Here is a 22,257-nt window from a genome sequence, read left to right as displayed (position 1 = left end):
TTGGTTATAGGGCCTCTGTTAGCGCTATGCTTGTGTAGCAAATACTCTGATTTTACTTAAACGATATGTTTACTTATGGCGTTTTTGGGTAGGCTGGTAGAGGGCTCTCTCATTGTTGCTGGATATATCTGGACCAAGAGAGTGGGTAGAAGGAGAAGGGAATGGGAAATTTTGGAAAAATCACTTAAAACATTTTCATCGTTCCTGTGATATTAATTCTGTTTATAGCTGTTTGAATTTTTTAAGTGGAGCATCAACTTTTCAAAATAGAGCCTCTGGTGTTTGTAGCAAATTCACCTTTGCATTAAGGTATATGGGGATGTGGCGGGCAGGCAGGGTTCACTTGCAAGAAGCAAGTGGGAATCACTAGGCCGTAGTACTTGTAGATGGGTGATGAAGCCACAAACACAGTCTGCCCTCGGCCAGGACCAAGCAGGCAGCAGGCAGCTGGCCTGTGGGAACACAGCCACAGCCTGGACAACAGACCACAGGCAGAAGGTCCAGCACCATCTCCCCAGCTCCCTCCACAGCCCCAGCCTTCAAAGGAGCATTGTCATGGGAGGCAGGATACCAGTTCTGTGTTAAACCCTGGACGCCACTAAAGGGAAAGGCATTGAAGGAGTTAACACTTTTTACTTCAGGGTTTTGTGTTCATTCGGATGGGAGGGTTGGCTTTACTGCTGGGACAAGTCCTAGAGGAAGAAGTTTTCCCAGTTCTCTCCAGAGGATAGGACACTGCACACCTCACTTTATTTTGACTACAAAAAACCAGTGCAATTGTATGCAGAAATTAGTCAACAGGATGACCAAGTAGAGGCAAAAGGAGAGAACACCCAGCCCAGCACCAGCTGGAAGCTGGCAGTCAGCACATGGGGCTCGCACCCCAGTCAGCAGCTTCTTAGCTATTGAAACAAACAGTCTTTTTTAAGAAATGAGCAAACAAAAACCCCTCCCTATTTGAAGGCAAGAGTAAGCTCAGTTGAAAATGAATAAAGCCAGTGTCCAGGTGCCCCATGATCCTGGTGGCAGGTTACCTGAATTACCATCGTAGTTCACAGTAATTAGGAAGTAATAAAGCTTACATTTACAAACGTGTATTTGGTGCTTTGGGTATGTTACTCGTTCACTCCATACAACCACCCTGTGCTTACCCCATTTTACAGGTGGGAACCTGAGGCACAAAGAGGTTAAGTAACTTTACCAAGGTGACCCGGCCAGGAAGTGGTGGGGCAGAATTCAAACCCAGGCCCCAGAGCCCCTGCTTTCAGCCCTGGTGTGCTGTTCACCTCTTGGGATGGAGAGACAAAGTCATCTCTCCAGCCTGGGAAGAAAGACCTTGCTGTGTTTGCAGGGCTTGTATGTGAGTCTGGGGAGGTGAGGGTGGAAAGACCAATAGAGTTGACAGTAGTGACATCGTTGGTTGCTGTGTAATGAGCTTGTCTCAGTTAAAATCGATCATTTTCTGGTTGTTAAAAAACGTTATATTTAGATGGACCAATGGGGTAAAAAAAAGGAAAGACACTCTTTATTCTGTAGAAATTCCTGGAGCCCTTTCTTGTCTGCCTCCTCTTCGGTTTTAAATCCTGACCTATCTCTATATAAAGCATCTCTGTTAAGATCTCATGTTCTTTTCAGATTCTCCTTACAGTGTCAAACCCCCTTTGCAATTCCCTGCAGCAAATGAGCTCTTGTGATGGCCTAAAAGATAGGCCTGTACAGAACATCAGAGGAGGAATGTCGGGGGGTTGTAACGTGGAAAAGATAAAGGCCTCTGTCTCCTGGAGCACCCCGGGAACGAGGAGCAATGCAAGAGGAACAGAAATGAACATGTTGCCCCTCAGCGTGTGGAAATGGGCCTGGTTTTTCAATTCCCATCGCGTGGCAGGGTTTGCTGGAAGCCATGAGCTTTGCTTTTAATTTACTAACAGGAAAGTGGTCAAGGTCGTTTCACTGTAGCACATGGTACTATATACTGAACATTTTCCTGTTTGAAGGAATGGTTATGTATTCTCTCAAACAGAAAAACAAATGAATATTTAATTCCCTAAGTGCTTAAGACAGCTGCCCTCATAGCTGCATATTACTCTTAAGTTTTATGTGCTGCTTAGTGCTGTTTTTTTCTTTTAACTGTGAGGATGTGCCCAAGCCTAAATCTCAGCTGCCACACCCTTATAGTCATGAAGAAGGGAGGGGAGCCACCAGGAGAAGCACGAGGGGGCAGGAGCAGATTACCTCACACAGTGGCTCATTAGCATCAGTCACTACTGATGGCACTCTGTAAAATCCCAGAGCAGGGCTGCATGAGAATCCATTTCTGTGTTTCTGCCTTCTGCCAGGGATGGCTCTAAATGCTGGGTATGGTAGAAAGATGCACACCCCTAACCACAGCGGCTGTGTCTCCGAGTCACCACGCACTCTGCTGCCTGCCTTTCTCTCTTCATTCAGCTCATTACCTAGTCTTGAATCAGATGTGTGGAATGGAATGTTATTTTAAATGTGCAGTCACTCACATTTGAGTGCCAAGTAGAAATTATGCAACAGCAGCATTTGTTTTTCTGAGAAGTTGAAGTTTGGCCTTGCCCCTCACAGCAGAGTTAAAGTTCGGGGTTTTTGCAGTTAAGCACTTTCAGTGTGTACCACAGACACCCGATCCAGCTCTCTTTAATCGAATTTGACTTGGCCGTGAGTATGCTTTCTTGGTCATCCCTATGTTTGGATTGGGAAAGTGGTTTCTTTAAAAGGAAAAGGAAAAAGGCTCTTGGGCTTTTTACTGCTTGTTCTGTTGCCTTTGTCTAAGGTCAGCAGGAGAGAAGGGAGCCAGGAGGCTCGCATCATTGTTTGAGGCATGCCAGTGAGTAGCAAGGTGACCTTGTCAAGTCGTGTCACTTTCCAGGTGCTGGTTTTATTGTCTGGAGAATTGGGGGTTTAAGCTTCAACTGTCCTTAGGGTCCCCTCTAATCCCCGAAGTTTGTGAATCTTTGATTTTGTGCATTCACAGAAATTGTTTCTTCCAGGTCTCCATGGTATTTTGCTAAGGGGGAACACTTGGAGCAGGCTCCGTTGTGGAAGTGTTCTTGTCCTGGTGGGGCCTGGATATATGGCTAAGTAAATTTACCCTTTCATCATTGTGGCTGGTATGCCAGACGTTCTGTGACACGGAAACTCTTATGCTTGAAATTTCACCATTGGGCAGCTTTGAGTATTCAGTTCACTTGAGTGGCTCTGCTGTGCCCAATGGAAGCAGAGTTTAGAGTGAAATAATACCTGTGCAAACTATCCTTTCTGATGCCTGATGCCTTCTTTGGATGAAGTAACTTGTCCTTTTTGAGAATGGAAGATGATTGCTGTAGCTTGCTATTCTAGGTCATGTTATTCAAGGCTCTGACCTGCAAATAGCAATGGGCTATATGTTAATATGATTTTAAGGCCTATGCTCAAAACAAAAGCCCCAAACAAACAAACAAAAACCCCATCTTTATTCTAGTAGTGCTGTCTATGAAACCTACACAATTAGAAAACCATTCCTTGAGATTTCCCTTGAGTAGAGTCATCTTTTCAGTTTGAAGAAGTTCAGCTTAGGGTTGGTGGCTTGATTGGCTGCTCTTCTTCCCAATAGACTGAGAGGTTGTGGGAGCAGAAAGGGGAAGAGAAAAGCGCGGAGAGGTAAGAAGCAGGAAGGGGGAGCAGCACCAAGGGAAGGCTGAGCATCTCCTGTTAAGCTAGAAGTTGTGTGATCCCAGCTGAAAGGATATGATTGGAGAAAGCCATGTATCCACTGGTGGGGCTGGGACCTGAGTTTCTTCCATTCCAAAGTCCACTCTTGCAATCAGCTTGCTTCACTCCTTTGCCTATGTTTGGGTCCACCTGTGTCAGGCACCTGCTGAGGGGCACCCACCCTGCCTGGCACTGGTGTACTCAAATTTCCCTGAAGTCTGGTAAATCCTGACCTCCAGGGATCTACCAAACTTCAGAGCAATATTAACAGTGCAACAAGATCAGAGTGCCAGGGTGGTCCACTTCTACCTGGCCAGTGCCGGCAACATAAATCAACGTTTACCAAGTAAGTCAGTGGTAGTGAGAAATGAGGTTTAAATGTGAGCAAGAAGTAGCCAGTGTGCAAGGGTTTCCATCGGGCCTGGAAGAATGACAGAACTGGAGAGGTGAGGGTAGGGTGAGGGCCTGTCTGATGGGGGAAGGGCATGAGCCAAGGCGAGCCAGGCACTGTATTAGCAAAAAACAATAAATTAGCCAGGCTTGCGGGAATTCCTCTGAAAATATTAACATTGTGGGTATGTAATTGTCCCAAGCTGCCAAGGCTTGATTGGAATGTAGTTGTTATTCAGAAATGGCCTTCAAACCAACGGTGCGTGCCTCCTCTTGCTTTACTGGAAAACAGAAATGCTCCCATCTCAGATCTGCTATGCTTGGTGATGCCAGTGCCCCTGTTTTTTTGATCCCAGTTGTCTAAATTGGCTTTATATGTTGCTCATAAGGGTTAAGTTAAAAGCTTCATTGGTCATTTAACAAGGAAATTTGCGTTCTTCTGCAAACATAACTGCCTTCTCAAGGGTAGCCTTTTGCTGGGAGGGAGGGTTTCTGTCATTGGATCACAGGCTGTAGGTTCTAACAGTCTTGATCCTGAGGAGGTAGAGTCCAGGGCTGGGAACCTCATCGAAGTGTTAACCCTTTGTGAGGCAGTCTGGCATGGATCACAGGCCACATTCCTGGATTCTCATCCATCCAGGCCATAAATCAGCAATAGGCCTGATCACTCAATGCCATTGTGTTACCTGCTGTTAGTTTTGTTTTGTATTGTTTTTTAATTATGAAGCGTAAGATACATAGAGAGAAAACATGTTGTGTGTAGAGTCCAGTGAATTTTCTCCAGTGGAACACACCTTGGTAACTTAGCCAGATTAAGAAACGGAATGTTATTGGCACACAGAAACTTTCCTTGTGCTTTCTCTGGTCTTATCTGCTCTTCTCACACCCTAGATTAGGAGGGCCACCTGTGTTTGCACTTGGTACTAATGGAATTGTACAGGAGGTACCCATTTGTGGGTGGCCTGTTTTGTTAAATATTATGTTTGAGATTTGTTTGTATGACTGGGGATAGTTCTCGTCTATTCCTTCCCATTGGATTCCACTGTGTTCATTTCCAAATGATGACAGTTATGCCCACCTTGCCTGCATCGGTCATTAGGGAACATCCAGGTAAAACTTAGAAAAAGTTAAAAGTACTGCTTTAAAATACAATAAAGTATGTTTATTGTTTGGAAGAGAATAGATTTAATCTGAGTAAAATGAAGGTGAAGATCCGAAGGATTCTAGTCTCAGAAGTGAGGAGGAAAGTCGTTCCGCTGCATGGTCTGGTGCAGGGGATCACGGGGCGTTGAAGAGCAGGCTGCTATTTAAATCTGTGTCTCTGTTTCCTGGGAGGGGGACATTGACTGTGGAGGCCGTTGTCTTGTGAGCTACCCATTTGTCTTTAATTCTTCACAACTGCTAACAGGGCCCCTCTGCTTGATGGCGGGGGTCTCTTTAATCAGTTCTTATTTATTGGTTATGAAGTCACCAAACATTTTCAGTGTTCCCATTGAACCACCTTCTTTCACTCAGAGGTGATTCCTGTGGTTCAGGAATGACTTGTGCTTCTCAATCAGGCAGAATCTCTGTGTTTTGCCCCATCAGGCCCTGGATGGGGATTTCTCTGAAGACAACCGCAGTAAGTGTCGCATGGCCACCGCACCCTTGATTGAAGCTGTGGAGAACCTGACGGCGTTTGCCTCGAACCCTGAGTTTGTCAGCATTCCCGCCCAGATCAGCTCCGAGGTAGGGCGTTTGTGCAGGAAGATCACACTAAGGTCTTTGGCTAACTCTGTGTGGCACCGAATGAGTTAATAGTCAAAACTCCGAAAGCTCTTTCTGTGAATATGTCTGCGACTGCTACTCTTGTCCCCCATGGCATGTGCACAGTGAGTGAAACACAGTGACTCCACCTCTCTTGAGAGATGACGTATATGTAGAGAACAATCTTACTGCCTAGGTTTGGGGCGATTCTTGGAATGTGTCACGCTCAAAAATGCTAGTTAAGGGGCAAACATGGGTTTAAGTCCCCACCGTGCAGACCCCAGGTAATCTAGTCTTCATGGCTCCCTGCCCTCTTTGTCTCCTTCAAAGGGCCGAAGTGGTGATTTGGCAAAGAACAGGACCTTTCAGGGCCCACCTCATTCACTCGTATCTTCGACCCTGACTTTGATTTCTCTGCCGTTTGGTCTCAGGGTTCCCAGGCACAGGAACCAATCCTGGTTTCAGCCAAGACCATGCTGGAGAGTTCATCGTACCTCATTCGCACTGCACGCTCTCTGGCCATCAACCCCAAAGACCCACCCACCTGGTCTGTACTGGCTGGACATTCCCATACAGTGTCCGACTCCATCAAGAGTCTCATCACTTCTATCAGGTCAGTTTCCCATCCGGAGGTTGCTGCCAGCCTGCATCTCAGCGGGGCAGGAGGAGGACAAGCCCACCAGGCTTTATCCTTAATAGTGATGTTGTTGATCATTATCATCGTTTTCTTTATCTCTTTGGGGCCAGAAGCACTGGTCACAATAGTAATTGCTAACTTAAGTACTTACCATATACCAAATACTACTCCAAGTGTTTTATCTGTATTACTTTATTTGAACATCACAACAGTCTTGTAAGGTACCATTGTCGTTATTTCCATTGTACCGATGAATAAGTTTAGGCAGAAAAATTTGGGTAATATCCCCAAGGTCACCGTAAGGCCCAATGGCTGTCTAATCACTGTACCACATTGTCTGTATCTAGGAGTTTAGGCATTGAGCACCATTGTTATTTAGCAGGATTCGGGGTTGCAGTTAGTTTGCTAATAAGACAAAGAATATTCTAGGGCCTGCAGTAACTCTGAGCATCTCTGACGTCCTTGGTGATAGTGAGAGCCTAAAAAGACATCCTCAAATAGACATAACATTTCTGAAGTTAGCCAGTTAATATCTCACAGCATGAAATTCATCTTCCTTAATTATATTTTGCTTCCTAGTTGCTTTTGAAGCTCAAAACCACAGTTAACTTTATTTCTTAATGGCTTGCAAAGAAAAATTCACTACATGTTTTAATTCCTACTATAGCCCAGTACTTTGTGACTCGTATGCAATGTAGAAAGCATAATACGTTTGCACTGGAAATAGTGCTGACTTTTTTTTTTAATAAGAGTCCTGTGCTTAAGCCAGTGAATAGAGAATCCAAGTCCAAATTGCTCCCATTGCAGTTGCCTGTTATCAGCCTAAGGTGGAGGGCAGGACCATATTCTTTCCACCAGAAATAAGTAGAGTTATCTGAAGTGTTAAATTAAGGAATGCATGGGCTGTGCAGTGAGACATTGCCAACCAAGGGTCAGGGATTCCTCCTGAAAGGAGGTGACTGAGTCAGGGAGGAAGTGGACAGGGATCCTGGCCCACCAGTGCTGGAGCAGGCTGTGGGACTTGAGCCCCATGGAGCTTGTGTCCAACTTGCACTGTTCCTTCCAGGGACAAGGCCCCTGGACAGAGGGAGTGTGATTACTCCATCGATGGCATCAACCGGTGCATCCGGGACATCGAGCAGGCCTCGCTGGCTGCTGTCAGCCAGAGCCTGGCCACAAGGGACGACATCTCTGTGGAGGTAAGCTGGGAATCTGGGGGCCTGCTTAGCAGCCTCTAGATATGTTGAAAAATCTCAGCATCAGACTTGGAGGGGTAGAGGTTGTGGGTCCAAAATGTTTCTGTTCCTGGAGTTTCATCATTAGACAGCCATTCTCTGTGGAGCCAAGCTGGGAACTTTTTGGAGAGGGTAGGGCGGATGCCAAGTAGAGAAGGGTGACTTAGGGGAAGGAATACATGTACTGGGATGGAAAGTTGAATTGTGGCTGAAATTGGGAGGGAAAATATCAATATCAAGGTAATTTAGGGGTTAGGTGGGTACCGTGTTTGTTTTAACACATCAGTAGAGTGGACCTAGGTATGTAAATAGTGAATAATTCTCTGTTGTCATATTTCATCAGTGTGCTTTTTAGTTAGTTGGCAAATTCAGCATTAAACTAATGCATTGGGTCTGTTCAGAGATCAAGGATTCTGCCTTAAGTTATTCAATATCTAGCATTTGAGGACTTTGGCATCCTATTATTAATTTAAAGCCACTTTGCCCTCTCTTGCTTGTTTTTCCAAAGTTTAGAATGGAATTTTCCTACTTTTTCCCTTTGGGTTTTTTTCTGTTACCTGTCCAAAGGTTCCTGACTTTTACTTCTATCTCTACTGAAAGCACAGTGCTTGACATGCAGAAGGTGCTTAATAAATATGGATGGTCTGTTTATTGATGTTTATCTTCCTGCCACTGAATTCATTAACAATCAGCTTTCGGCCCAGAGTTAGTATTGCTCATTTTTATTAATAGAGCTGTCTATTTTGCTCCACCTTCACCCTCCTATTTCCAAAAAAAGAAAGAGTAAATTTTCTCAAACTGTGTGGGATGCTAGAATTATTCTTTTGAATCTGTTATTAATGTCCGTATGTATATGCATGCAGACAAGTATAAGTAAGTGTACCACTTGATAAATTATCACCAACTGAACAGGCCTTTCAACCAGCACCCAGATCAAGAAGCAAAGATGAGGCCAGGCACTGTGGCTCACACCTGTAATCCTAGCACTTTGGGACGCTGAGGCGAATGGATCACTTGAGGTCAGGAGTTCCAGACCAGCCTGGCCAACATGGTGAAACCCCATCTCTACTAAAAGTAGAAGAATTAGCCAGGCGCAGTGACAGTCACCTGTAATCCCAGCTACTTGGGAGGCTGAGGCAGGAGAATCACTTGAACCTGAGAGGCAAGGTTGCAGTGAGTGAGCCGAGATTGCACTACCACCCTTAAGCCTGGGTGACAGAGCAAGATTCCATCTTAAAAAAAAAAAAAAAAAAAAAAAAAGTAGCGAAGATGACCAGCACCCCAGAAGCCCCCCTCATCCCCCATCCTTTCACCATATCCTCCCCCAGCCAGTACATCTCCTGTTTGAACTCCCTCACTAGGAAGAGAGCCCTTCCCCTTTAACTGCATGTGCTCCCTAATCATACACCCTGTTTAATTTAACAAACCATCTGTAATAAGACAGCACTGTTGGAATATTCTTGCATTCTTGACTATAATCACATTATGAATGTGAAGATAATAAGTAATTAGCTAAATAAAACCCTTGGCCGTCTTGGAAGTTTCTCTTTGCCCTCTCCCATCTGTCTCTATTTCTCTTTTTCCTTTTCTTTTTCTTTCTCCGGGGTTTTGTTTTCCAGTTTGCATGTTAGTCTGCTCCTCTTGTTGAGGACACTCTGCCCACATCCCCGCTGGCCCATAGGCAGCATTGTTCTGTGGGAAAGTAGCAAAGGCTAGAGTCTCATTTCTGATGAGCAGGACATCGCCACTTCGGCGGAGTTCACTCAGTTCCATGCTGGTGTGTACAGACCTAAAACGCCCGGTGCTCTGATGCATTAATCCTGCATCTATCAGTGAAGCTCCTATGAATAGTCCTGCAAAGGGATCTGATCTTTCCTGCCACTGGCTGAGAATCTCCACCTTTGAATCTCCCATCCCCCACACTCTCAGAATCATCTAGATATCTTGCTGTCTCTTTAGAGCATGATTCAATTCTTTGGGGGTGGAGAGATTAAACCATCTCTCAAGTCTGAGAAGAAAGGCCCTGAGGGCACCGTTTTTAATATTTGCATATGCACCACCAAACACAGTGGACTGAGCATTTTCACAGTGCACTGTTTGGGAAGTAGTCCTGCTTTCAAGGAGCTAATCTCATTTTTATGTCACTCTCCCTCCTTAAGGGGTTCTTAGTTCTGAGAATACAGCGACCCGGATGTTCCCTCAGACCCCTCCATTATCTCCCTGCATTTGGAAGAAGTTGTCGTTTTGGAAAGCCATGACTGTTCCGCATGTCTGCTAATTACATCAAGGAACCTAAAGTAAAGATACCAGTAGCGTCAGTTGTCAGGGTTGACAGGAGCAAGAAGCCAGTTGCAAAAGTGTGTCTCAGGCCTGCTTCTTCTCTCTCTCTCTGGAGGAGTCATCACTGAGAAGGTCAGGGCAGGGCGCAGTGGCTTGATGGCACACACTCAGGCATTTTGGTGTCTGCTTTGTATGGCCTCACTCATTTTTCAGAGGGGCCTTTTTGAATCAGTGCAGCTCTGTGGGGAGCTGTTATGGGATGAACTTGACGCTTCTCTCCTTATCAGGCCCTGCAGGAGCAGCTGACTTCGGTGGTCCAGGAAATCGGGCACCTTATTGATCCCATCGCCACAGCGGCTCGGGGAGAAGCAGCTCAGCTGGGACATAAGGTAATGCACACCGAGGGGATCCTGTGAGGGTGTGCGTGTGATCACAGGAGAGAGGATTTTACTGACTTTACTGTTATCATTCCCAAAAGCCTGTGGTGCAGGTATTGTGCCTGAGTCCAATGCTGGTTTAAGCTGCAGAAAATAACACTGAACCTCTCGCTGGCATCCTCTCCAGAAATGATCAGTTCAGGCTCTATTTTTACCTAGAGTTCAGAAGAAAACTTCAGTACGGTTTTTCTGGTTGTGGCCAGAGACGTAATGTGGCATTTACAGTCGTCCGTTGCAATTGGTCTTTGCTGAAAGAAGCCAGAGACTGAAGCAGGCACTCCCAGCCTGGAGTCTGCCACCTCTGGCTGGCTGGCCGGCCAGCCCCATTCTGGTGTGTTTAAGGGTACATTATTCTTTTGTGGTTTCTAACATAGTGTCTACTCTTTGACATAATGAGGCAAAGCAGACCTCTCTGGATGACCAAACACTCCCTAGGTGTCCACTCCAGGGGAGCCATTCGGCTGGCGGTTCGTACCCACATTGTCTTAAGAGCCAAATGACGTTTTGCCTGGTTGGGGTTCATTTTGCAAATTCTTCAAGGACAGTTGGCTTGTTGTGCAACCTGTGCCTCAATAGGGAGAGGCCAGAAATTGGATTTTTAACCACCTTGGGTTTCCTAGTGCGGCCGTCAGTATAGAGGTACATAGGAAGAAATATAGTAACTAAAATCTTCTTGGCAAGTATCGACTTTAGAAAATCAATATTCATTGCTTTTTCAAATTACAGAATAGCTTAAGGGCCCACTCACCTTCCCACGGGTTCCAAGGAGGGATTTTTAAGATTTGAAATCTCAAAGGCCAGTGTCTGTTTGCCTTTTTAAATGTGGCATATTTCATTTCTTTTTCTTCTCTTCTCCTCTCTTTTCTTCTCCTCTCTTCTCTTCTCCTCTCTTTTTCTCTCCTCCCCTCCCCTCTCCTCTTCTGAGACGGAGCTTTGCTCTTGTTGCCCAGGCTGGAGTGCAATGGCGCGATCTCAGGTCACCACAACCTCTGCCTCCCAGGTTCAATTGATTCTCCTGCCTCGGCCTCCCGAGTAGCTGGGATTACAGGCATGTGCCACCATGCCCAGCTAATTTTTATATTATTAGTAGAGATGGGGTTTCTCCATGTTGGTCAGGCTGGTCTCAAACTCCCAACCTCAGGTGACCCACCCGCCTCGGCCTCCCAGAGTGCTGGAATTACAGGCGTGAGCCACCGCGCCCAGCCAGCATATTTCATTTCTTAGCTGTTTCTTTATATGGCAATTAGAAAAGGGCTTGTCCATCTGTGTGAAGAGGTTTTCAGGAGTAGGAGAATGGTCTGGACACTGGGGCCACTGCCTGTGTGCCCATAAGGGAAACTGAGTTTAGAAGAGAAGTTGGACGTTTTTTCAGCAGTTACTTTTTATTCCAGAACTTTTATAATAAAACATTTCTGGATGTCTTTAGAGGACAATACCCATGTCTCTGCGGATACTTCATTAGTATACAAGATTAATTCCTATGTTACTGGTTAGCGTCAAAAGAAACATAATGCAATTATGTTACTTGACTTATAAATTTACTCTTGGCCCTTGGGCTGATCCATCTCTTACCTTCTAACAGAGAGTTTTGGACAGAGGCAGTCTGTGGGCCCTCTATCCCGAAGAGCCGTGGACTGGGAGTTCACACCCACATTTTCCCCAAGGCTTCATTGCAGTGCTCATGGGGGGCCCCAGATCAGCAGCTTCAGCAGCACCTGGGAGTGATAAGAAATGCAAATTCTCAGACCCCAGCTGTGTTCATGAAGTTCTGTGGCTTAAAACAACAGAAATTTATTCTCTCATCCATAGTCTAAAATCAGGTGCTGGCAGGGCCGTGCTCCCTCTGGAGGCTGTAGAGTAGATTCCCTAGAGAATCTGTTCTTTGCTGCTTCTGTCTTCCTGTGGCTCCTGGCACTCCCTGACTATCACACTGATCCCTGCGTCCATAATCACGTTGTCACCTGCTCCTCTGTGTCTCTTCTATCTCTTAGATGGACACTTGTTACTGGATTTAGAGCCCACCCAGCTAATCCAGGACATTCGCATTTCAAGATCCTTAAATGCACCTGCAAGCAGCCTTTTTCCACATGAGATCACATTCCCAGGTTGCAGGGATTTGAATATGGACATATCTTTTGAGGGATCACCATTCAATCCACTGTGTCCCTTGCCCTAGGAATGAACATCATGTACCAAATACTCAAAATTCTGTTATTTTAATGCACGTGCTAACCCAAGGGAGGATGTTTCCTGTTCTGTCGTGTCCAAGAACTAAAGGTGTTAAAGTCCTTGCTAAGCTCCCTAAATACAGAGAAAAGCACATGACTTCAGAAAGCTTTGCCTGTAGTATGTGAGCACCTAGCCTTTAGTGAGTGCTTCCTATGTGGCAGTTAGCGTGGTGAAGGGCTTTCATGTACACTAATCCTCCTACCAGTCCTGATGAACTCTCAGTGCTATTATTAATCCCCATGTTACAGATGAGGAAACTGAAGGGGAGCGATTAGAACAATTTGCTAAATATTTCTCAGTAAGGAATTGGCAGGGAAGATTCAAATCCAGTGATTCTGAAGCCAGAGCTGACGTCCTTCATGGCCCAGCCATGCTATCTCCATGGGGAAGCTGGGCTCCCGTTTAGTTATTGCGTTTAATGATTCTCAGCACACGGCAACCGCTGACATTTGACAGTTGCATTGATGAAATATACTTTTAAAATAATAAAATTAACCTAGAAAACATGTAAGATTCTAATGCATTAAACATTTTGACTCCTCCTTTAGGACATAAAGGACCACCCTAAGCCCTCAGCCCCGATGACCCCTCAGTGCCCCATTCCCTTTGGTGGTGACACCAGTGCCCTTCCTGGGGATGAGGATGAAATCACATGCAAGTGTGTGGAGCTGCTCCCTGTGGTTGTGCAGGCCATGCCCTCCACAAAGGCATTTGGCTGAAGTGGGAAGTAGGGACCAAAATTCAGCCTATGCTCTGCCCTGGCGTCACTCATGTCTGCCCAAAGGACCCCTTTAAAATTCACCCAAAGGCTCCCTAAGGGCTGGCAACAGCCCTATTCACCAGATTTGAAACCTCTTGTAAGATAACCATAGAGGGGATAACAATTAAAAATATGCTTATTGTTGGCCAATAATCATGTCTCACTCTTAGCGCTAATTAAGGTTTATTTTTTGGACACATTCCCCCACTTTGCCCTAGCCACCACCCGCCATCATCCTCCACCCGCTGCTGCTGGCCCAGTGACTGCTCATGTGAGTGGTCTTCCTGTCCACATCCCACAACACTCATCCTTCTAACATGTGAGGGGAAGAAGCATTAAGGGAGGTGCTGGCTAAAGGTTTGAACTTAAGTGCTCTTGAAGGGCATAATTTAGCCATTCGTCATTACCGCACAGAATGAGGCATTGAACAGAAAAGTGTGATTCATGCCATTGTATTTTCTCTGAGTTGAGGATAGATTCTGAGAGGGGATAGATTCTGGTATCTGAAGTGAATATAGCAAAATGTTAAGATCTCATATTCTGATGCCAGGTAGAGGGGCATCCAAACACCAAATGATAAACTTCTAAAAGTGTAGTGCTACAACAGCAGCAGGACTGCAGTCACAATGAAAGTGACGGAGACCACAGACTGTGGCAGCTGAGAGCTGGGGCTGTGGGGTGGGATGCCGCTGTCTCCAGCTCTCAGCTGCATGAGATGGAGCAGGTGTCTCAACCCCTTGAAGCCTCGGTATCTTCCTGTGTATCTGCCTCTTAAAGTTATGGAGGCTCAGTGAGGAAATGGATGTCAAACTTTCAGCAGAGAGCCTGGCACAGGGGATGCGCCCACTAGACGTTTGCAACACATGGCCCACAGCGCCCAGCTGGTAGGCGAGCTTTGGTGAGCATGGATGGATATGCATGGTATCGCCCTCCTGGAAAGGGGCCTGTGCGGAGGCAGTGGTTCCTGTGGGGATAAGCTTTTTTTGTTCTCCCAAGTTGGGCTAATCATAAACAGAGCATCTAGGCTGATGTGAAATCATTTGTGCTTTTTTTCCAAATCAAGGCTTGGTCAAAATGCTCCGGGCAAAAGGCAGTTGGGATTGGCTTCCTACAAAGCTTTTGAAGGTTTCTTTCATCTCCTGCTTTTTTCTGCTCCCCTGCTACCTTTATCCTCTTCCACTCCCCCTTCCTCCTGAGTTTGTAAGACGTCTTTAGTTCTTTTAAAAGTTGTTAATTTATAGAAATTGACAGTTTGTAAAATTGAATTCAATTCTCATATCTCACTCTGGATCTTGGAATGGGTTTCTTAGCACCTCTGCCATATTTAGAGAGATGAAGAACTCCCTGGAGGAAGTAAAAACCAAGAAAGAGTACATTAATTAGCAAGCGCTTTCAGCAGTAAATTGCCACAGATCTGCCTCTGCCTGTGAGTCAGCCCAGTCCTGTTCCCCTCCCGCACCCGACCGTGGAGCCCCTGAAGGAGACACGTGTATTTACATGATACATCTGTGGCTTTTTTATTTTTTTTGAAAGGTGACACAACTGGCAAGCTATTTTGAGCCCTTGATCTTAGCCGCAGTCGGTGTGGCCTCCAAGATTCTTGACCATCAGCAGCAGATGACGGTGCTGGACCAGACCAAGACACTCGCAGAGTCTGCCTTGCAGATGTTGTACGCAGCCAAAGAAGGTGGCGGAAACCCCAAGGTATGGTCCAGGATTTCGGGGACTCGCTTAGGACCACTAAGAAGCCATCATGCATTCCTGCTATAATGTGTCCCTCCAGGAAAAAACACTTCCAGTTCTTGTTGGTGGCATTTGAGCTCCCACTCTGAGGTTGGAAATAATCTATTGACCTTCCCAGGGTTCTTAGGGAGGAAACGAAGAAATATACATAAAAGTTATTTTTTTCTTGACAGAATGTGTAGACAAGTATCCTTGGGGAGGAAAAATGTATGGTGTGATGATGACAGGAATGAAAACTGTAATGCTTGCTGGGTCCCTGCTCAGCACTGACACCCAGCTTGCACAAAGGAATGCTCTATTGTGCTCCAGTAAATGTCATTTCGATTCCTAGTACTTAAGAGACTGCAGTTTAATATACAAATCTCCCATACCAGTGGCCAAGTATGATGACAGCCTGTCATAGGAGACCTTGCACCACATTTTACTCTGAACTTGGGAAGTGCAGAAAAGAGAACAGCATATGCAAAGTCATAGGTAGATTTATTAAAGGGTTGTGATTTCTTCAGGAATAGTGAGTGGTCTGGTCTATCTGGAACATGTGAAGTTGGGGGACCACCAGGCAGGAGGATGAACTAGGCTGCAGGGTGACAGGTCTCTTCCACATGACGGACTTCGGTCTTCATTGTAAGTAGTGGGGAGCCATTGGTGGTCTTTAAGCAGGGGAATGGCACAACCAGTCCTTATTTTAGAAACATTGAACTAGTAGCAGCGTGAATAATGTCATGGACTCTCCTTTTCTTTTCTTGAGATAATGTCTCACTATATTGCCCAGGCTGGTCATGAATTCATGGCCTCATGCCTTCTTCCTGCCTCAGCCTCCCAAGTAGCTGGGGCCACAGGCACATGCCACCATACCTGGCTAGCCTGCTTGCTCATTTATTTACTTATTTACTTAATAAATTAATTATAGATGGGGGTCTCACTATGTTGCCCAGGCTCATCTCGAACTCCCGGCCTCAAGCAATCCTCCCCCTTTAGCCTCCCAAGTACCTGGAATTATAGGCGCAAACCACAGCACCCAGCTTGGACTTAAGTTTTCTATGTTCAATTTTTTCGTTCATGTACTTGGCAGTTATTAAGAGCCTCATTCTGGGGATGCTGAAATATTAAGAGCCAGCCACTGCCCTCAAGTCGTTCAGAGTCTTTTGGAAAAATAAGTTGAGTTGCTGAAGTGGTGGAATAGAGTGAGAAAAAAAAAATGCCATTTTGACTGTGATGGAGTAACGACAGGGTGCCCTGCAGTCGTGCCAGCCCCCTTTGCACCCTCCCCAGACTGAAGGAGGCAGAGCTTACCTTCTGACTCTCTTCTGGGTTGCCTTTTCTCCAGGCTGTTTACTGCCACGTGTCCCCACTCCTACCTGAGGGTTTCAGTACTAAAAGAATTCAAAGTAGGAGTTTTCTGGATTTTTTTTTTTTGAGACAGAGTTTCGCTCTTGTTGCCCAGCCTGGAGTGCAATGGTGTGATCTCGGCTCACTGCAACCTCCGCCTCCCGCGTTCAAGTGATTCTTCTGCCTCAGCCTCCCGAGTAGCTGGGATTACAGGCGTGTGCCACCATACCCAGCTAACTTTTTGTATTTTTAGTAGAGATGGGGTTTCACCATGTTGGCCAGGCTGGTCTTGAACTCCTGACCTCAGGTGATCCACCCACCCCAGCCTCCCAAAGTGCTGGAATTACAAGCATGAGCCACCACACCTGACCTTTCTGGATTTTTAAGACATGAACACATCTGCTTGGACTGTATGTTCAGAGCTCCTTGTGGAATTTTATTTTCTCTCAAGGAAACTCACAACCTCAGCTTCTCCTTTCTGGTAAAGCAGAGGCTGTTACCAGAAAGCTTACAGTGCTGACTGTGCTCCCAGCCATCAGAGATGGGGTTTCGCCGTGTTGCCCAGGCTCATCACAAACTTCTGGCCTCAAGCAATCCTCCGCCTTCAGCCTCCCAAGTACCTAGGATTACAGGTGCAAGCCACAACATCCAGCTTGGACTTAGTTTCCTGTGTTCCCACCCATAGAGCACACATAGTCATCCCTGTAAGCTTTCTGGTAACAGCCTCTGCTTGAAAGTGGTGTCTAGAATAATTTTCCACCAGTGTGAAGTAGTTTTCAGTAAAGCATTAGATGATGAAGTAAAACAAGATGAGTGAAGGCAAGGCAGGTGATCACTTCTGTCCCTCACTGGTCTCATTCAACCTGCTCTCTTTCTGCAAACCCTGACAGGCTTAGCCCAAAGTGCGCCTGGGACACTACAAGTCTGCTTTTTTGAACCCTTTCCTTAGATGCCTGATGCAGAGACTTAATCACCTTGAGTGTTATTCTTTGTACAGATATTTACTAGGTTTTATTTGCCGTGTGCTAGGTGTTATATATCCCTGTTTGCAGAAGAAATAAAGGTTTGTCAGATAGTTACGGGTAGCTTTGATTTGGTGAAAAATAGCACAAGCTTTGGGGTCAAACATAATTGGATTCAAATCCCACCTCTGCCTCTCACGAGTAGATTACTTCATTTCTTTGTTTCTGCAGCTAAACAATGAAGGCAATTATGAATGCCTCCCTAAGGTACTGGTAGAGACTAAATGAGATAATGTGCCTGACATAGTTGTTATGTTTTTAAAAAAAAGTGGCAGCCCAGAACCTGGTGTTAATGAATTACATGCTTACCAAGGCATTTGCAGTGTAACCTCTCCCTCGCTCCATTGAGCTCTTCTGCAGTATTCTCAACCCCACAGTGCTCCCTTCTCCACTCATCCCCACCCCGCCCAGTTCCCTTCTGCAGTATCCTTGATGGGCCCCCACAGATTCCGCCTGCAACACTGCAGCAGAAGCGCAGCCCTCTCCACTGTTGGGCAGTTCTAATTATTCCTTGTTTTTCTCCCTCTACCAAAGTTGAAATCTGCTCCCCTGTGGCCTTCTCCCATTTTTCCATACTCCTGTGATGTCTGTGCCTGCTATCCTGGGCTTTGTATTTGAAGCGCTGTAATAAAGAAACAAGGCTCCTTTGGAAGCGGACTTCAGACGTGTGTCTGAAAAAGAATGGAATCTGGTTTTCCTCTTGTGTGGTGCCATGAGGAACAGTAACAAGGAACCCCTCTGGAATCTAAAATAACGACCTCATTGTTGGGCCGACTGATGCCACTTATGAGATTGCTGTCGGTGGTTTAAACAGGCCTTAATTGAGATCCAACTGTGTCTTTGGGTATCTGAAACTATTGAGCTCTACTAGCAGGTGTGTGTGATTTGAGATTAGGCTGTCTGATAAAGATGAGACTTGCCTTTGGCGTTCAGAAGAAAAGGCCCTGGGTGAGGCCTGGAGTAATTGGAGGAGGCTTCATAGAAGAGGTAGATGCTGAGCTGACCCTCTAAGAATCTGTGAAAAACTTAACCATGAGAAGTGAAGGAGAGCAGGCCTTCTAGAGAATTCATCAGCATGAGTGGATGGGGAGGTAATTCATTTCTGGGATTGCCAAGAGCAAGGATATGCTTTCATAGATTTTGGTGACCTGGTACAGGACAGTGTTGTTTAAATTTTCCAAGGAGTTCAAAAAGTTTTGTGATTTACTGCTGCCCCCCAAATTTGCTTTTGAACCTTCCTGAGCCTGCATGAGAGTACAGATCCTTGGCAGGCAGTGCTCCCATCTCCTCAAGAAGGTGTACTTAATTTTCATATGAATGTGTAGAATTGCTGGCATTTTTGTATCTTCAACAGTCATCTCTTTCTAAATGAGACTTAGAGAAATATGCACCCTCCCTTTCACCTTCTGTATGAATAAAAATGTATGAGATGCTCTTTCTGGAGAGTAGGTCCAAGAGGTATCACCTTTCATACTTCTATCATCAAAATAAAGCAATCTGCACATTTTGTGTTTTACCATCTCTGTGCCATGAAATCAGCTCTCAGCCCCAATTACCAGTTTACTTCACTCATCCCGAAGACAGTCCTGTGTATCCTGACACAGCTGCCTCAAGGATAACCACCCATGATCAACATATTTCCCATCTCATCAGATGTCATATTTGAATAACTTTTCTTGCTTCCTATGGCTTTTCGATTCAGACAGGGCCAATTCCTGTGGCTCACATAGCCTCTGAAATTCTCTTGTGTTTAGAAAATCACCCAATGAGTTCTCGTTTACTGCTTTCCACTGGCTTCTTTACCTTCTCATTTACCGAAGTAAAGATGCAATATCTTGGCCTTTTGAAAGGGTCTACTTCCCCAACAAGGTGGCTCAGGGCGGCCATGGCCACGGCATGAGTAGACCCAATGCCTGGATGTAATGCAATTCCGACCCTAAAAACCTGACATCAGGTCAGATTTTGCAGAGCAAGGGCACCATTTCCTCCTACACTGCCCTTATAAATGACAAGGCGCCTGCAGCCATATCATCCATCACTGCATAGTGTTGCTGTAGTTTTCCCCATTTTACCTAGGAGGACTCCAAGCCCAGGGCCACTTACCTAGTTAGCCAGCAGTGGAGCCAGAACTAGAACCCAGGTTTGTCTGGCTTGGCTGTTCCCCCCGGCATCTTGCTACTACTTGAGGTGTCTTTCAGGGAGCCCAGGACTGCCGTTATTTCATTGTTTTCATCCATTGATTTACTTAACCCCTACTCTGCTTGACACAGGTGTGAAACACCTGCTTCCTAATATGGTCTAAGGAATGCATGGGTACTCAGGGCTTTACCTGCAGGGCTGCATGCATTTCTCCAACCTCATGGCATATAATTTGTGACATAGTTTCAAAGCCTATTAGGCACTCCACAGATACATTTCCCTTAGAGGTACCTACATTTCTGTAATCCAATCTTATCTTTAGATAGGGAATTATAGTGTGTTGGGCGACTTTGAAGAGAAGTACATTTATTTTAAGCACATTTTTTCATTATATTATTTTTTTAATGTGTCAGCTTGTATATGTTGTATATTTAGGGACCTGTGGCATTCTGTTTCTACAGTCCTGAACATAGTAACATATAAAATTAGTCATGTCATAAGATTTTGTTTGATATTGCAGTTTTATTTTTCCCTGATTGTAAAAAGAGATCTTTTTCTATTTGTCTTTCTGATTTTTATTTACTTTGCAAACAAATGGCCAAACATAAAGAAAGGGAAGGAATAGAATACATTGCTGTGCTCCATTGTGGGGGTATGGTTTTACACTCTACTTTTGAAGGTTATTCTTAGAAGACTGAGCACTGCACTCTTCTGCTTAAGGAAATGTTTCACACTTCCTTCTCAGGCGCAGCACACCCATGACGCCATCACAGAGGCCGCCCAGCTGATGAAGGAAGCAGTGGACGACATCATGGTGACGCTGAACGAAGCTGCCAGTGAAGTGGGGCTGGTTGGGGGCATGGTGGACGCCATTGCAGAGGCTATGAGCAAGGTGGGCATGGGCTCCAGGGCTCTCTACTCCCTCATCTCCCTCACACATGGGCCTTGCGTACTTTTCTGTAAGCTGCTGTCAAGGCTCATAGCAACAAGGCTCTACTTTTCTGGAAGGTTGTAGTTAATGTACAGATATCCAGTCACACGTCCAACATATTATTCTTTATTATTAATGCATTATTTTTGTAAGCCAGTTGTGCCCTTCCTTCTAATTTTACATGAAAGAAAAAGATGGAGATGGAAAAGATACCATAGATTTCCTCACTTGTAAGATGGAAATTGATTATCTACTTCATAGGGTTTGTTGTGGGGGAACAATTGCCAAAATGAAATACAAGTGATTCCTGGCCAGGTGCGGTGGCTCATGCCTGTAATCCCAGCACTTTGGGAAGCCAAGGTGGGCAGATCACCTGAGGTTGGGAGTTCAAGACCAGCCTGACCAACATGGAGAAACTCTGTTTCTACTAAAAATACAAAATTAGCCGGGCATGGTGGCACATGCCTGTAATCCCAGCTATTCAGGAGGCCGAGGCAGGAGAATCACTTGAACCCAGGAGGCAGAGGTTGCGGTGAGCCGAGATCGTGCCCATTGCACTCCAGCCTGAGCAATGAGAGCAAAACTCTGTCTCAAAAAAAAAAAAAAAAAAAGTGATTCCCAAGTGCTAGCTTTTGGAATGGCTATTTTGAAATCATGTGGAGCTTTAAGAATGTAGATTCCTAGGCTCCACCCCCAACCCACTCAATTGGGTTACATTTTAACATACTCTTTTTAAATTCTCCTTGTGGTTCTGATATCTAGCCAGGCACAGAAACCACTGAAATAGTATATATGTAAAAGCCCTTGGTAAACCCTTGCAGGCTACAGACATATAAGAGAACATGAGTATCATTTTCTCATTTAGTAACCCATCAATTGAGTTGGATCATTAGGGTGACATGACTGGAGACAGTTTCAACTCCATATCTCCTGTTCTTTCCCCCAAAGAATCCTTCACTAGTCATGTAAGTTTGACATTCATTAGAAAGAATGCTTGTTCATCAGCATCTAATTGCCATCCTGTGATAGCATGCCAAGAATTTTAGACATCATCTATGTTTTGAAATGTCCATTGTCAGATTGTGAATACATTAATAAGGTTTTTCAGGATAATAAGCAGTCTTTAATTGCTAATTTAGAGAAGATTGGTTGTTCATATCTCCATGAAGAAATGATACGCTGTAACTATAATTAGAATAATTATCCTTAGGCATTATGCAGTCATTGTCAGCCTAGGAACAAACATAACAAGCCCAGGATGGAATGCTGTGTCTCCCTTTAGAGACTTCAGGCTCCACTTTGTCAAATCGTCCATCAGTTTCTGCTGTGGGCTTCTCATGCTGCAAATGTGGACATTGTGGCAGAAAATGAGTGAAATTTCCCTCTTCTCAAGGCCTTTGGATAAGTCTCAGTAGATTTGTTTGGTTTTCAGGACGTCAGAACACCAGAGCTTTGAAAATAAACCATGTATCTACCCAAGGACATTAAATAATGGAGCCCAAGGTTTCTTGGTGCAAATTAGAAATTCAAATGATAATCTTTTTCTTCTTGGGAGAAGATATTTTTCAGTACCTCTCAAATGACAGGGAAGGATTCTATACATCCTAGGAAGATGGACATCAGATCCAAAGTCTTTCTTTGATAGCCCTATGCCTTATGCACTGT

General features: G+C 45.1%; 1 protein-coding gene across 3 annotated transcripts in view; it reads left to right on the top strand.

Annotated features, from left to right (window-relative positions):
• LOC101009767 (talin-2) overlaps positions 1-22,257 on the top strand; it is a 253,027-nt gene that overhangs the window by 164,171 nt on the left and 66,599 nt on the right. For all 3 annotated transcript variants that reach the window (XM_031662566.1, XM_031662564.1, XM_031662565.1), the window contains 6 exons: positions 5,692-5,832; positions 6,282-6,463; positions 7,554-7,686; positions 10,290-10,391; positions 14,962-15,132; positions 20,407-20,553. In XM_031662566.1, coding sequence (XP_031518426.1) covers positions 5,692-5,832; positions 6,282-6,463; positions 7,554-7,686; positions 10,290-10,391; positions 14,962-15,132; positions 20,407-20,553 — 876 coding nt within the window. The remainder of the gene's footprint in view (positions 1-5,691; positions 5,833-6,281; positions 6,464-7,553; positions 7,687-10,289; positions 10,392-14,961; positions 15,133-20,406; positions 20,554-22,257) is intronic.

Source organism: Papio anubis, unplaced genomic scaffold (assembly GCF_008728515.1).
Source record: "Papio anubis isolate 15944 unplaced genomic scaffold, Panubis1.0 scaffold75, whole genome shotgun sequence".
Classification (NCBI taxonomy): Eukaryota; Metazoa; Chordata; class Mammalia; order Primates; family Cercopithecidae; genus Papio; species Papio anubis.
This window is presented reverse-complemented; position numbering and strand designations above follow the sequence as displayed.